This window comes from Eptatretus burgeri, chromosome 15 (genome assembly GCF_056783735.1).
Source record: "Eptatretus burgeri isolate ZD-2024b chromosome 15, Ebu_testis_v1, whole genome shotgun sequence".
Lineage (NCBI taxonomy): Eukaryota > Metazoa > Chordata > Myxini > Myxiniformes > Myxinidae > Eptatretus > Eptatretus burgeri.
The window spans coordinates 26,888,864-26,906,363 of record NC_140975.1 but is presented as its reverse complement, the minus strand read 5'-3'; the positions used below and the strand labels follow the sequence as shown (position 1 = coordinate 26,906,363).

Sequence of the window (17,500 nt, the reverse complement as noted above, 5' to 3'; positions counted from 1 at the left end):
AGTGAGTGAACGAACTGAGGCAGATCACTATTGTGATTCTGAACTCGTAGAGTTTCAAAGCCTTATCAGGCCCTCACCACCAGCAGTGAAGCGTCACCATCCTGCCATCATGGATTCAGCACTAAGAGGGGAATTAGACATCTTTGCACGAATTTTAACAAGTTAACACCAAAATAGAAAGAAAATCGTCTTCAGCTGATACAAGTTAAAGACCAGAGACCCTTTTATTGACACCATCTCCATTTGTGGATCGGCTTGTATATATTCCCAGGGCAAACTTGGACACAGTGGATAAATCAACAGTATTCGAGATAATAACCTGAGGTCACAGCTTTGTGATGTAAAACAATCAGACCACACTCATAACATCGATAGCCTGGTGTTGGCACAGTGGTTAGGGCAGTGGCTTGGGATCCAAAAGGTCCTGAGTTCAAGCCCCGTTGGGCCACTGAATTACACCAGGGGGTTGATTCAGCCTGTCATCCTCCGAGGTCGGCGAAATGAGTACCAGTATACTGGGCCGGTGTATACCTCAGTTAAAATAGGTGTACCATATCCCTGTGTCGTAAGAGGCGACCAGGGTTGCGTCAGGAAGGGCATCCGGCGTAAAACATGTGCCAAATCACTATGCGGATCATAAGGATGATCCGCTGTGGCGACCCCTAACAGGAGCAGCCGAAAGAAGAAGAAGAAGAAGACCACACTCATAACATCATTCCAAATTTTTGATATAAACTTGTGGTTTGGTTAGATCTCATGAGGCATGCTCAAATCCCAGAAATTAGTTGATTTGTCCACAGCGTCTGCAAGCATCCCTATAGTTAATGTAAAAGCACACATGTATGTCCAAACGTCTGTCAGTATTGTGAGACTGTGATCAGTGTACGAGTTTCCTCCAGAAGTTTCAGATTAAAATAGATCAGAATGAAATTTACAATGGACAAACAAAGTGTGTAAATATTGCCAAATTTTACATTATTTTATACCATAGTTCTAACAGCCACAAACCAAATAGTCACAAACACGACAGACATATGGGTGCCTTTTCGGTCCACGATGGCCATCTGGATACAAACACAACAATGTTTCCATGCAAAGGTAACAATCTAGGCCGTATCAGAAAAAAATCGTGCACTTCAGAGTACAAATATGCCCTTTGACACATACAGTAGGTACATTGAAGCTTTCTTTCGATGATAAGATAAGGAAACAACCTGCCGGTCTGTCTGTCGTCTGTCTGTCGTCTGTCTGTGAACATTTTTGTTCTCAGGCCAGAATTCCTAAACCGTTAAATGTATCATCATGAAACTTCACAGACACTTCATTCTATTTGTATAGAAGTGCCCTTTACTATTTTTCACTTTCTGGAATCTTTGTTTTAATTTTTTTTGTATAGTAATCACTCTGCCTGCCTTCCTGCTATCATGTCATACAAGGTGAAGCTATTTGACATGGGATCATGTGGACAGATAAGTGCAAGAGAAACACCACCGCCATCAACGGACTGGAACATATGTGTTCTTTGTCAGAGTGTGACAGATGAAAACCTGGTAGATCTAACAACGTCTAGAAGACAGAACACTAGCGGCACTGGTGGTTACAAAACTGTTGCACATAATCTGACGACATCTGAAAAGTTTCAACAGGTGCCCATGAACATACGCCTTGCAAAACTAGATGATGGGTTTGGAGTTGAACAAACACGAATTACTCATCGAGTAAAGTGGCATAAGACTTGCTTTGTTAAAGTAGACAATCAAAAAAAAAATCAAGCGAATGCTGGGGAAATAGAAGGCTGGTAATGCCAGTGACGTTGTGATGCAACACAACGCGCCAAGGATACTTGCTTTTTCTGTGACCAGAAGGGGGCTACTGGTAACCAGCTCAGACATGCTGCTACCAAGCAACTCCACACAAAAAGTACATTAGTGTGCTACAACCCTGCAAGACACAAATGTTTAAGCCAAAATGGCTGATAAGGACTTAACAGCACAATATGCCAACTATCATTTAACATGCCTCGACAAATACTACAGGAAAACAGGTGCGGTTCTTCAGATTCAACAAGATAGACATGCTAGTAGTGAGGAGTCAGCAGAAGGAGCCATTCTTGCTGAACTAATATCATATATAGAAGTACCGAGAGCGGATGATAATGTTACTATTAATTAAACAAGCATACCTCGCAGAGCTTTATAACAAAAGACTTTGCCAGTTCGATCAAAACTAAAACGTTCATTCAACACAATTGGAAAACAGACTGCTATTTGCTGTACCAGAACTTCGGTCTGAAGCCAAAGGAAGACACGTATATCTTGTATTTAAAGATGATGTTGGAGAAACTATATTTCAAGCACGTAAAGCCAGAGGACAGTGATGCAGTTCATCTTATGAGAGCAGCCCAAATTATTGGAAGAGATATTTTCGACAGGAACTTTCAGTTCAATGGAACATTTCCAGAAGAATGTGAGAAAGAGGCGGTACCTGATTGTCTGATGCAGTTAGTAAACATGATCATTGACGGACCGAATATCAAACAATAACTTCCACAAAATGGTGCAAGACAAAAAAAAAAATCACCAGCTCTCTCACAGCTCTTGATATGTAATTATGTGAAAAAAAACTCAAGCGTGACAAAGCGAGCTCCCAACAGCAGAGCAACTGAAGCTCCATTTCCAATGTTCTTGTCTCTCTATGTCAACACCAAAACGAAAAATCGGGATCTGATAGAAAAATTGCATGACCATGGCCTTTGACATCAGCTATCATCATGTTATGAAAATAGCAACAGCTTGTGTTTGGGGTGGGGTTGGGTCCATGATCTGGTTAAGATTGCCTGGAGACCATTGTGGATGGCTCGTTCAGAGGCAGGAAAAAAATTGTAGTGAGTTGATACGATGTCACTGCAAGGTGTGCTGTTCAAGGAATTGCAAGTGTTTCTCAGAAAAGGTCATATGCATGGATTTGTGTTCCTGCAAAGGTGGTTGTACCAACAATGGAGATAATTGAAAATGAAACCGTTGAGAATGATTGGTTGGATTATTACCTCCGCCACCGAAGGTGAGGGAGGTTATGTTTTCACCCCTTTCTGTCTGTTTGTGTGCAGGATATCTCAAAAAGTTGTAGACTGATTCGGATGAAACTTGGTGGACACGTTCGGTGTGTGACAAGGAAGGTTTGATTCCGATTTGGTGGAGATCCGGATCCGGATGCGATAATTTTTAAAGTGATTCTTCGCCATTGAGAGATCATATAAACCAATATATAGCACGATATCTCGAAAAGTTGTGGACGGATTCTGACGAAACGGTGGGTAGGTTGGGTGTGTGGCAAGGACGAATCTATTCTATTTTGGTGAAGATCCGAATCCAGATCTGGATACGAGAATTATTTAATTTTTAAAGTGATTCTTCACCATTGAGAAGTAGAGCCAAAAATGATTATAGAGCATGATATTTCAAAAATGTATTGGGTCCGATATGTTCTCATGGATCAGGCATTATGTGGCGGAGGTATGCGCTCTACCGAGTGCCTTTCTACTTAGTGATATGACACAAACGTAACTTTTTACAGTGCCTTCAGAAAGCATTCACACCCCTCAACTTTTGTCACATTTTGTTCTGTTACAGCCTGAATTTAAAATGGATTATATTAAAAAAAAATTGTCACAGATCTACACAAAATAACCCATAATAACAAAGTGAAAACATGTTTTAAGGAATTTTTACAAATTAATTGAAAACGAAAAGCTGAATTGTCTGATCACAATATGTATTCAACCCCTTTGCTGACACTCCAAATTGAGTTCAGGTGCATCCAATGTCCTTTGATGATCCTTGAGATATCTCTACAACTTGATTGGAGTCCACCTGTGGTCAATTCAATTGATTGGACATGATGTAGACAGAAACACACCTTTCTACGCAAGGTCCCACAGTTGACAGTGCATGCCAGAGCAGAAACCATGAATGGAGTAAAGGGGTTGAATACTTGTTGATGCAAGAGATTTCAGCTTTTCATCAATTTGTAAAAAATTCTAAAAATAAGTTTTCACTTTGTCGTTATGGGGTATTTTGTGTAGATTGGTGACAAAAATTTAAAATGTAATTCATTTTAAATTCATGTTGTAGCAACAAAATGTGACAAAAGTCAAGGGGTGTGAATACTTTCTGAAGGCACTGTATGTGAATTTTCACAGTTTTGTGTTTTACTTCGTGTTTAACATAAGCAAGTATCCACAATTTATACCTTAAATTCCTTTTCAACAGTCGATAAACTAAATAAGTACTGGAATTGAGGGATTATGGCCATAAATTATTTCATTTGTGGGCTCAAAAATTTACTCCTTACCTAAAAAAAATAAGATTTTCATTAATGATTGTCTTTTATTGGTTCACGAGCGCCAGCCAGAGTGACCACTATATTCGATATGTTGGGGAGTCGATGTAGTCGAAAAAAAAATCTCAAAAAAAAAGTTTTTTTTTCCTACCCTTATTATCAGTATTTCCGTCGATATGTCTGTCAGTCAGTCAGTCAGTCAGTCAGTCAGTCAGTCTGTCTGTCTGTCTGTCTGTCTGTCTGTCTGTCTGTCTGTCTGTCTGCGTCAGTCTGTCTGTCTGTCAGTCTGTCAGTCTGTCTGTTTGTCTGTGTCAGTCTGTCTGTCAGTCAGTCTGTCAGTCAGTCTGTCTGTCCCTCTGTTCGGTCCAGTGCTCCGTTAATACAATGGCGATTTCGATGAAACTTGGTTGGTAGGTTCATACCATGACCTTGTTGTGTGCAAATGAGAACCGTTGCTATGGACACCACTGTTGCCCAGCAACGGGACTTTGAAATTTTTGAAAAATCATAAAAAAATTATTTTTTCGAAAATCAAAAATCGGGCCACGAGCGACTCGAGGCAGTACATTCAGCCATATTGTCAAAAATTTCCAGCCGGATCCTATAAAAACTGTCGGAGAAGATAGACTGAATGAACCCTGGTTGAAAACAATAAAAAAGGAAGTTCGTTATATCTCAGAGACTATGAGTCAGATGTACATGAAACTGGTGTGGTAGGTTCATGGTATGTCCTAGTTATGTGGGAGAAAGAACCGTTGCTATGGACCCCTGCATTGCCGAGCAACAGCCGACAACCCATGTCCGCCTACCAGCTTGTATGTCTGTCTGTCTGTCTGTCTGTGTGTCTGTGTGTCTGTCCAGAGCATAACTCCGTGGACTTTGATCTGATCTTGATGAAACTTGGTTATGTGTTCTATATCAATGTCTAGTTGTGTTTTCCTGGATGAGGGCGTGGTACTGCACCCATTGTGGGCAGAGCCACGCCCAAAAGATAGCCATTTTTAGGGGGTAGTCGGATTAAAAATCTATCTTCTCTTCGGGAATTGACTGAATGGAATGGGTTCTTCGGAATTTGAATAGCAAAATGAATTATCTAAAACTTGTCGCATTCCGATTTTTCATTTTCGTCCCAAGGTCAAGGTCACAAGGTCAAAAACTTAGAAAATTGCGAATTTTTAAATAAAAATCATACGACTGCCCAAACTTTGAGAGCTAGGATGACAATATATTTTATGCATAATCTTGAGGTCATTCCCCACCTAAAAAGACCTTTTGCTCTATTTCGAACACCTTGCCCGTGGCGCCCCCTTCAAGTTTGTTTTTACGCTGATTTCATCAAAGTATGGATAATCCGAGGAGTGCGAAATGCCATATAGCCTATATGACGTTATATTGTTCCTGGAATGTTCCAGAGGATGTTTTTCACCAAAGGTCATAATCCTTGACCTTTGACATTTAAAGGCCACAAAGGTCAAATTTTCAAAGTTGTGGGAATCAAACCGGGTTTTCGACTTTCTTCGACGAACTAACTCCAATAAGTTATAGCACGTATCCTGTTTCCTTATTTTAATGTCCACAACATTGTTTTGTGACCTTTAAAAGTTTTGCAAAGGTCAAATTTTGAAAGTTGTTGAACAAAATTGGGTTTTCGACATTTTGCAGCTGATAACCTGTCACTCGTATCACATCATGTTGATCGTTTTTATAACTTGGTCAAAAATTATCACATTGTCTCATCCTTGACTTCTGAAACAATCTACATCGTCAAATACCGCTCGTGAACCATCGTCGGCTTCAGACTTGTTTGTTTTCAAAAGAAAAGGTGGTTGCCATGGTTACTGATCAATTTCACATGCTTACATGGGCCAGCCAAGGTGTTTCCTGATCAAATATGAAATAGCAAAGTTAAAAATAGTTGTGTGCAAAAGGGCATTTGTACTCAAAAGCGCACAATTCTTTCCCAAAATGGCATATACGGCTGAGACTATAAGTGGGAAAACTGGAAATGGCTGGCAGAGTATGAACGACACATATTTAAGTGATGTGGCTTTCAAATTTTACCTCTCACCTCAAAAATAGCCCAGAGCAAGATGTTTCAACAGACACTAAATTTTTCTTCAGCATTACACTTGTGTTGTCTCAGAATGTCAAAAACCGTGTTGAGGAAATCGTCCAGCACTTTAGGAGTACCTAAATGTTGAGCTAGTACAATGAAATTGATGTGCATATGATTATGGTCGCACATGTAATTTGCTTGCTCCTCCAGCAGCAGAAGATCCGAAAGGAGGAGGTCTTGAGGGGGAACCAAATCTGTGATTTTGCCAATCTGAAGTTCATTTTAGATACGAAGTACACAATGGCCTAGCAATGCCACAAAGAGTCTGTGCTTTGAACAACCACCAGCAAGTTTGACTGAAAGGGTATCAAAAATAAACACTATGACCTAATTTTTCAAGGGTTAGCAGGATAGCTGAGAGGTATGCACACTTGTCTCTCAGCTGTCGAGTTTGAATCTCAACCCAGCTATAAACTGCCACCCTGGTGTTTCATATGCAGGGTGATTCATCGGTGTGTGTGTGTGTGTGTGTGTGTGTGTGTGTGTGTGTGTGTGTGTGTGTGTGTGTGTGTGTGTGTGTGTGTGTGTGTGTGTGTGTGTGCGTGCGCCATCCCTCGGATGGATGTTAAACTGAGTGTTTCATCGGCCAGCATTAGTCGGTGGATGTTAAAGATCCCACAGTGTCCTTAGCGAAGAGAAGGAAAGCTACTGCACCCTGGCAAAATTACAAATTCCTGCTCTAAGCTACTTAGTCGAACATCAGGCTGGGCCAGCTGGTTTGTGAAAGATTTGGGCCAATAAGATTCCCCAGTCGACCCCATGAGAATGTTGGAATAATTGTGGTCGTGAAAGAAGAAAAAACTAATTTTTCACCAAAATTAGTGCAAGTCTTGTATTTGAGATGGTACCAATACGTATATGAACCAAATATTAAATATTGACATCACCAGTGGCCATATCTGAAAACATACAAAAGGTAAGTTGGGACCCATCATGGTGTGGGTGTTGTAAAGGACGCACCTGAAAATCTTATAACACGAGTAGTTTTATGGGTGCTCTGAAAATGACAAGTTTCAGGCTATAAAGTAAGTCTCATACTCTCCCCTTCACAATGGATGAACCAAATGACATCATTTGTTACCAAAAATAGTGATCTTCATTTAAATTGACGTCAGCATGAGGTTAGCTTACATGGTTAACAACAAACCAGCTTGAGATCAAAATCAGGACTTTCACCTCAGTCAGCAGGCACATCACCAATTGAGCAATTCCTGGCTGTCTGTTGGAACCAAAAATCGTTAAGAAAACAGTTCCCAAACTCCAATCAAATTGAAACCACCTGGTCAATGAATAAAACAAGCAAACCTCTCAGCTGGAGGCTGGTTGTGGGGTTATCAAAGTTGGCAGTTGGGGTCTCAGTTTTCATGCTCAATTGTTTAGCTTCAAAATTATCTTTGTTTTCAGGCACATCGAAGTGAGGAGTCATCAAATCCACATTGCAAGTAATTGGGTGCAGTGTGTGGTGCTGAGACAGAAGGGCTTTTCATGTGGTAAAAATAAATAAATAATGAAGACAGCAGACCATCCATCGTACATACTCCACCTTCAAAGTGTGCACCCACCGTCATGGCTGAAAGACCCATCTCGGATGAAAAATACACCTCTACGGTACAGCAGCTCCTGTAGTATTATGCCAAAGGAATACACATCCCCCTTCTGCGATGCGCCGTCATTGTGCAGGTGCTCTGGTGCTATCCATAGCTCTGCAGTGGAAACACAAGCCAGGTATGGGTGGAGGACCTTATTAAAACACTGTGCGAGATTCAACAAGCAGCCATCATAGAGAAATTCCATGATGACGAGGGACGCTGCTTCTGAGAAAATGAATGAACATCAGTGGAAAACTGGTTGAAGTATCCGCCTGTGTGGCGACTGATCTGAGCATGCAACTATGATGCTCTGACTCCTGATAAAAATCCCATGTACATTGTCGATTTATCCATCACCTTCAAATATCCTTGAGATTCATGTGATGTATGTACAAGCTTCACAATGAGCCTTAGACAGAATAAATAAAGAAAGAACGGTGGGAAAAAGTAACATAATAGCTGGTTTGAAAAAGGAAGTCCTGCGTGATCTCTAATAAGCCAATGTCTTTGTTTCACGAGTGTGCAGAAACCAAATTAATGGAAAAGGCCCACTTGATATATACAAGCATGGACTGCACCCCGATTTCCACCCATTGGTCTACAATTATAGTGGGTTCAAGAATCCTTGGATTTTAGGCATAGAAAGGAGGTTTTACATATCATGGAGTATGGCATTACAACTTATGTGGGGATGGTTCGTGGAAAAAAAAAGGGCCACTCATACAAATGTACAAAAAAAATGGCCCAAAAACATCATCCAAATGTACAGAATGATACGCTTCAAAACTACGACAGTCATCTATCTATATGTTACGAAAATTCTCATCTTGTCTGTATGTATGTATGTATGTATGTATGTATGTATGTATGTTCCCGAAATACAGGCAAAACAGAACAGGATAGCACAAAAATTTTAGGGCCACCTTACTCACCATTCTCCTGCGGTGTGTAGTCTCAAGTTTCGTTCAAATCGGGCAACGAAAAAATTATTTAAAAATCAATTCCCGATTCAGTCATGTACTCATCGGGAGTATTTGATCAATGCAAACAACCTCAGCGGTATAGTTCCCTGGAGCTATCTTTGTTTTTTTTCTTGAAATTATTTTTTTCATCAACCGCTGTCACAACGGGAACCCAACGGGTTCATGGGTCGTCTCGTAAGCTCTAAAAACCAGACCTCGAACGTTTTCATAACGTCATTCTCAAACGTTTTCAGAACAAACAAGAATGAAAGAGACGTCAGAATACATCACTTAAGTACTGTACCAAATTGAGAGATTGCAAAATCGCCGATTTGTTCATCCACACAATTGTTGATGAATGTCAAACGGTCTCTCACAATAATGCCTGAAGCAATTACGATCATTCCAACAGAAGGTGGCAACATTTTGTCTTGGGAATTGTACCGGCATCATCACAAAAAATATTAAATCGGGTTTTTAAAATAATACAAGCACAAGACAGGACACCACTGTGTACTGCATTGTGATTGTATTATTCGTTATTACCTTCGCCAAAGGAGAGGACATTGCATTTGGGTTTGTTTGTTACTTGGCAAAATTTATTCAATTTTCTGACAAGTATGTTGATTGCCTCCATTTGTTTTGTTTATGCGTTTTGTTACTTGGCAAAAAATAAAAATAAAAAAATTGACATGTTGATTGCCTCGGTTTGTTTCTTTGCATGTTTGTTTGTGTGTTTGTTTGTTTGCTTGTTTGTTTGTGTGTTCGCTCGCCTCCAGCCCAAACCGCTCAACTGATCATACTGAAATTTTCAGAGATTAATGTCACCGACCTGTGACGGTCCCGCATTGAAGTTTCGTAAAATTCGGTAGACCAAAAAGGTCAACATAGGCCAATAGGCCAATTTGAGCCAAATTTTCTAAAATCCTCAAATTTCACCCGATTGTCTTAAAATTTGAACAGGATTTGCATATTAGGTCATTGAATTCAACCACCTATTACTTTTGAGATCAACATAGACCAAAAGGCCAATTTAGGCAAAATTTTCTAAAATCCTCAATTTTCATCTGATTGACTTGAAATTTGACGAACATTTGCAGATGAGGTCGCTCAACTCAACCACCTATTAATTTTGAGGTAAACAGAGGCCAAAAGGTCTACGTAGGCCAAAAGGCCAATTTGCGCCAAATGTTCTAAATCCTCAATTTCATCTGATCGAGTTGAAATTTGAAAAGGATTTGCACATCAGGTCAATTAATTCAACCACCTATTATTTTTGTGGTCACTATTGGTGAAATGGTCAACATTGGCCAAATTTCTAAAATCCTCAATTTTAATCCAATTAACTTGATATTTGAAGAACATTTGCACATCACGTCACTAAATTCAACCGCCTATTAATTTTGAGGAAAACATAAACCAAAAGGTCAAAATTGGCTAAAAAGCCAATTTGGGACAGATTTTCTAAAATCCTCCATTTTCATCCGATAGACTTGAAATTCAAAGAGCATTTTCATGTCAGGTCGCTGAATTCAATTTCCAATTATTTTTAAGGTTAAAAGTTCAACACAGGCCTAATTTCTAAAATTGATAGATAAGGCCAAAAACTAAATATATCACTATATCTCAAAGAGTTGTGGACGAGTTGTGACAAAACAAGTTGGATGAGTTGGATCGGTGACAACAACAAGCGGATTGGATTTTGGTTCAGATCCAGCCCATCAGTGGGATACAAAACGTGAACTGTTCCACCTGACAGAGGTGTGTGTTTTACCGAGTGCCATTCTACCATGTGCTGTTTTTCCAAGTTGTCACTCCATGAGTGATTTTTCTTTTGTGTGTTTATTTGTTAATCTGTCTGCCCGCTTGCCTCCAGCCCAAACCGCTTAACTAACCGTCCCAAAATTTTCAGAGATTAATGTCACTGACCCTGCAATGGTTCCGCATTGAAGTTTCGTAAAATTTGGTCAACCGAAAAGGTCTACATCAGGCAATTTGAGCCAGAATTTCTAAAATCCTCAAATTTCATCTGATTGACATGAAATTTGAACAGGATTTGCATAACAAGTAATTGAATTGAAACATTACTTTTGAGGTTGTCACAGGTCAAAAGGTCAACATAAGCCATAAAGTCAACCCAAAATAGGCCAAATTTTTTAATTGTTTCTAAAATTGTCAACTTTCATCCGATTGCCTTGAAATTTGAAAGACCTTTGCATATCAGGTCGCGGAATTCAGCCACCTATTAATTTTGAGATCACCTTTGGCCAAAAGGCCCAATTTTCTAAAATCCTCAGTTTTCATCCGATTGACTTGAAATTTGAAGAGCATTTGCATTTCAGGTCACTGAATTCAACCACCTACTAATTTTGGGGTAAATATAGGCCAAAAGGTCAACATAGGCCAAAAGGCCAATTTGGGCCAAATTTTCTAAAATCCTCAATTTTCATCCGATTCACTTGAAATTTAAACAGAATGTGCAGATAAGGTCAATTAATTCAACCACATCTGAATTTTGAGGTAAACATCGGCCAAAAGGTCTACGTAGGCCAATAGGCCAAATTTTCAAAAATCCTCAATTTTCATCCAATTGACTTGAAATACGAAGAGCATTTTCATTTCAGGTTGCTGAATTCAAACACATTAATTTTGAAGTAACATCGGCCAAAAGGTCAAAATAGGCCAAAAAGCCAATTTGGGCCAAATTTTCCAAATCCTCAATTTTCATCCGATTGAGTTGAAATTTGAAAAGGATTTACATATCAGGTTGCTGAATTCAATTACCAATTAATTTTAAGGTCAATAGGTCAACACGGGCATAATTTCAAAAACTGATAGGGCCAAAAACTAAATACGTATATCACTATATCTCAAAAAGTTGTGGATGAGTTGGATCGGTGACAAGAACAAGTGAATTGAATTTTGGTTCGGATCCAGCCCATGAGTGGAATACAAAACGTGAACTGCTCCACCTGTCAGAGGTATGTGCTCCACCGAGTACCATTCTATTTTCTGCTGTTTTGCCAAGTTGTCACTCCATGAGTGATTTCTCATTTGTCTGTCTGTTTGTTTGCTTGTTTGTCTGCACAGAATGTTCGTGTTTTTCTCCACAACCGCTTGTCGGATTGAGACAAAATTTTCAACATAGGTGTAACTATTGATGTGGAATGTTTTAATGATAATTATGATGTTATATGTCATGTGGTGTGGTAGCCATGTTGGACAAATGGAAAAATTTTGGACCTCTATATCTCTGAAACCACACCAAGGAAAAAAATTGTAACTTGGCACATGGCAAGTACTCATGGGGAATAAGTGTGATTTTTTTTATTATGTCAGGTGCCTTCGTTGTGACATCATAATTGCATATGTAGAAAATGTTCCATAAGCGGTACGATTGGATGAGTCAGCTCATCTGTGTTACGTCTCTGATATGGCAAAACTCATAGAGTGACAACGGCCTCACACAAATGTTCCACAAGCCATGGGTGTACAAGTTTGTTCAGGAATAATTGATAGGTCACAGGGTTTGGCAGCCAAATTGGATTGAAGAAAAATATTAAATGCTTTCTCTGGAACCACTTAATGAATTGACATGAACTTCAAATTTATGATCTAGTAGTGATGGGGAATACATATTTTAAATTTCAACTTGATCGGATGCATGGTCTGGCATACGGTATTATTAAATTTTTTGATATGGGTTCATTTTTTTTTTTTTAAGTCTCTTGGCTGTGCCTGGTTGGGTTTGAGAGTAGAGGCGTAGCAGCTGAAATGTGAATCCTATCCACATTCCTCCTGATCACTTCATCTTTGCTTTTTGCTAGTTTGGTTTCCTACTGATGACTCCAATGCAGGATTGTATCTATTGGTTCACGAGAAAATATTTTCACGAAAAATATAAGTGAACACTATATTCGTAATTGTTGTGTGTCTGTCTGTCTGTCTGTCTGTCTGTCTGTCTGTCTGTCATCTGAATTTTGTCATCTATGTGCTCCACGGAGCATAGCTTTCGGGGAATTGGTATATAAAAATGGGGTTCACAGGAGGAACCCGTCAGTGTTCCAGACTCCATGTTTTTTTTTGTTTTTTTTTTCGGCATGACGGTGATGTTGATACTTCGATTTCTCATGTGGTTATAATACATATAATTAAGAGGCTGCCGCTCAACGATTTAAATCATAACCACACTAGAAATCGAAGTGTCAACATCACCGTCATGCTGAAAAATAACAAACAAAAAAACAAAAAAAAATACATGGAGTCTGGAACACTGACGGGTTCCTCCTGTGAACCCCATTTTTATATACCAATTCCCCTAAACGCTGCCAATACACCATTATATGGTAGCTGTAAGTTTGAAACACGTTCAGCAAGTTCTGTGGTGTCTGGAAGACGTCAAATACGTCGACATACGACAATATGCATTGGATACGTTACTCATAGGTTCAAAGCACGTTACTCATAGGTTCAAAGCACGATACTCATAGGTTAGAAATAAGTTTCGGGTACGCTAAACATTACCTCGACATGTTTCGACTTATGAGTAACTTACAAGTAACGTGTCGATGTGTGTCAACGCTCGCATAACGTGCCTACAACTTATGGCCAGTGTATGCGGAACGTGTGCGTCATACGCTGGCATACATCTAAAAAATTTGAGCATGCTTAAAATTTGTCGACGTGCTCAGCGCACGACGATGTATGCCAGCATGCTTCAGCATGCTCTTAACATGTACAAAACTTACCCATTTACGTATTTGACGTGTGCCAGCGTATTCGGCAAATTTTTCATACGTCGGCATACGCTGGCTAAAACGTCAAGGTGTGACAGGGCCTTCACACTTCGATGTCTAGTGCGGTTATGATTTGAATCGTCGAGCGGCAGCCTTTTAATAGGCTACACCACGTGATCGTCGGCGATACGCTGCCGCGCTATGCATACGTAAGACTATTGTTGGGCATAGGTTGTGAACGCTAATAACACGCTAAGCATTCATTGGTATAAGTTATCTATAAGTTATCAAAACGTTCTGTGTACGTTACCAATACGTTATGCATACGTCCAACTCGTTACGAATACGCCAAAAACTTTTTTTTAAAACATGAATAGTTCAGCGTACGCCAGCGTTTTACATACATTTTGATACGTTGCCATACGCTGGCTAAAACGTCAAGGTGTGACAGCGGCTTAATGGCAGCATTTCTAGTGTACGTGTGAGTCTTCCTGTCTTTTGTAAGACATCCATCTAGTTCTGGTGGAACTAAATATCTGCCGATGAGGGGGAAACTATCTTCCCTTGAAGATTGACTTCTCTTTTTTTCGTCACACCCAAGTTATGGCCAGATTTGGCACAATTGGTGAGTTTAAATCCGAACAGGAAGAGTGGCCGTTTTATGTGGAGTGGATTCAGCACAATTTCACGGCAAATGACATTCCGAGTCTGGATAAACAAGAATTGATACTGCTGAGTGTTTGTGGGATGCGAACTTCCAAGCTCATGTCAAGTTTGTTCACACCGTGGAAGCTGAGGGACGTCCTATTGTCGGAGCTGATTTCCGAAATCAAACAACACTGGAATCTGAAGCCATTAGTGTTCCTGCAGCACTAAAAGCTGAATAACCACAGTCAGGCAGGTCCATTTTGTATGACGTCACAGCCTAACGTAAATTGACTGCACAGTGTGAATATGGAGGTAATCTTGAGGAAATGCTGCATAATTGCTTAGTCTGTGGAATTTCACACGACCACATCCAACACAGATTACTGAAGGAAGCATCATTGGATTTCGACAAGCACCTATGCATATCGTCTGCAATACAATTGGCAGAAAAAACACATTGGATCTCCTCGAACATGTCGTAGTCAGGTGGGAAGTAGCACTAAACAAGATGATGAGTTTGTGTGGCCACCAGACCCCCCTGTGGTTGGTCCTTTGATGGGGAATCTGTCGTAAAATGTGATCGCTGTGGGTGGACAGCTCATCATAAAGCTCGCGATTGTTCAGCTAGAAATGTGGACTGTTATATCTGTTTAAAAAAAAAAAAAAAAGAGTCATTTTGCAAGTCTATCATTCGAAACACAAGCCCCAAAGCATTCCTCGGAGCAAGAACAGTTCTCCACAGGGAACAGGCAAAAAGTCTAAATACCAGACGTATCAGTTAGAGGATGAAAATGAAGAGGACATGTAGAGTCCTTTTCATAAATTCAGCAACCAAGTGAAATCCAAACCACTTGTTCCGTCGGAGGTGTGTTAATCGTGCCTGCACATGCGTGAATAATGCGTTTGCCATGATCGGTCTGCGGATGTGCACAATAAAGCGGTTTCAGTGATGGTGGAATTTCTGGTGTGTGTGAGTCCTCTTTTCTCTTGTAAGACACCAATCTAGTTCTGGGATGTTCAATGTCAATATGCTAGCTGCACAGAAGGAAATGAAGTCTGCGAACAACGTGCTTGTTGACCTACAAGCTGCTGCAGCTGACTCATCCAAACGTACCGCAATGCGAGAGACCTACACCATCCTCAAGTTGGAAAAAGAACAAACTGAGAGCAAGAAGAAAATCAAGGACACCATGGTAGCTTAGGAAGTTCTCGATCGGAAACAAACCCTCATTCTCTGCAGGATCACGCAGGAAAGAGGAGAAAATATGAGGGAGAGGATCAGGAAGGCTGCCATCGCACTCAATATCCCCAAGGAGAGAGTGAACGATATGTTGTTTGTCAATGTACACCGACTACCGTGCAAACTCCATCCTGAAGGAGACATAAACAGAGATCCTGTGGCCCTGACCCAATAATCACAAGGTTTGTTACCATGTTTGACCATGATCTCTTGATGGAAGCTTTCATCAAGAAATCGCACAGCCTGTCACATCCCAAATTCAACGTCCTGACCAACCTGCCCCAATTCCTGAAATCATGCCCATTCCAGCTCGAGGGTATTGTTTTCAATCTGCGAAAGGAGAAGGGGAAATCAACCAGGATTAAACTCAATGGGAACACCCTTCGCCTTGAATTCCAGGACAAAGGACACGCCAATACCCCTTGGAATACCTACTGGGATTAGAAACTCTGTTTGCTCGTAAGAATAAAATAATCTCCCATGCAAATTTTTTTTTCATTTAAGCTATAGCTTACAGATGAAATGTATTTGATATTTACAAAGTCCATGTCGACCTTAACGGAATCAAAACTTCACGATTGATATATTTCTTTGGTGTACTTTGCTTTATTCCAGTGCCGATTACCTCGTAAACATTTCTGTGTTTTTTGTAATTCTTTGTTTTATTTCCATATGTTATACTTACACTTCCTTCAGTGTTTTGTTCCAGAGGCCCAGATGAGTTTAAAACCTTGTAAAGAAAATGATAAACACTTTTGCATAATTCATTTGAAAATTGTCTTTAAAACATGGTGTCATGTAGTATTTTTTTCTGAAGCAGTATTTTTGATAATATTAGGAAAAGGAGTGTGATCCATAACTGATGACGATGTATGGGACATAATGGAGAGAATAAAACATCTCTTTTATATGTGTGCACCTAATACTCACCAACTATGCCTGATTGTTTTGTCATGTTAAAAGTAACCTCTTAATTAATGTAAATATTTTCAGTCACCACTTGTGTTGACATGTTACTTAATCCACTCATAATGTAATATGAAATGTGTGACTGCATATGTACTTATACATATTGTCAAATCTCATGCAAAACACATCACAATGGCAAAGGCTAAGCTAGGCATTACACACAATGACATCATTAAAAATGACACATTGCCAATTTTGGCCAGCCTTCCTTAATACCAAGAGCTTTTTGTGTTTTCATCTGGAGGAAGTGGGATTGTTGTTGTTGTTGTTTTAATCGTGGTATGATCTGAAAGTGCAGTAATTACTTTCACTGTTCTTGAATTTGCAATATGGTTGTGCTTCCAAATTTTTATTTTATATTTATGGTCTTTACAATTTTTGTTCATTGCATTCATGTATATGTATATCCATGCTTGAGTAGTATCGTGGTTTATTCAGAGCACCAATCTTTTGAGCCTCACAGTTGTATGATCTCGATATGCTTGTTTGCCTTGCATGTGATCATCCCAACTGATTTGAGGAATATGTCATTGTGTCAGAGGTGGCTTTACACCAAAGTGATTCAAAAACAAACAAGAAAAAGAGCCATCATAGATTGCAGACCCTCACCAGGACTTCTTATGAGTGGTGTATTTTTTTATAGGTTTTATGGTAAGTCCAATATGGCTGCCAACAATGTGACCTTTGATGTTATATGTGTGAACCTTTTATTCCTAATGGAGAGGGGGTCATACGTGTAAAGTTTCACCTCAATTTGTTCAGCCACTTCAGAGAAGATTTTTGAAGGTTTTCTTTCAAAAAAAACAATATGGCTGCCCAATCACGTGACCGATGACGTGATTTTTTTTTCTGTGGTCCATTTTATCCCTAGATGACCTTCAAACATTTTCATACTGATCGGA

General features: G+C 39.7%; 1 protein-coding gene across 5 annotated transcripts in view; it reads right to left on the bottom strand.

Moving 5' to 3' along the window:
• LOC147011788 (guanylyl cyclase C-like) overlaps positions 1-17,500 on the bottom strand; it is a 381,297-nt gene that overhangs the window by 115,469 nt on the left and 248,328 nt on the right. For all 5 annotated transcript variants that reach the window (XR_015051559.1, XR_015051560.1, XM_085856338.1 and 2 more), the window contains exon 20: positions 8,017-8,157. Coding sequence is in view for 3 of the 5 variants with exons in the window: in XM_085856338.1 (XP_085712464.1) it covers positions 8,017-8,157 (141 nt within the window). In the remaining 2 variants the exon portion in view is untranslated. The remainder of the gene's footprint in view (positions 1-8,016; positions 8,158-17,500) is intronic.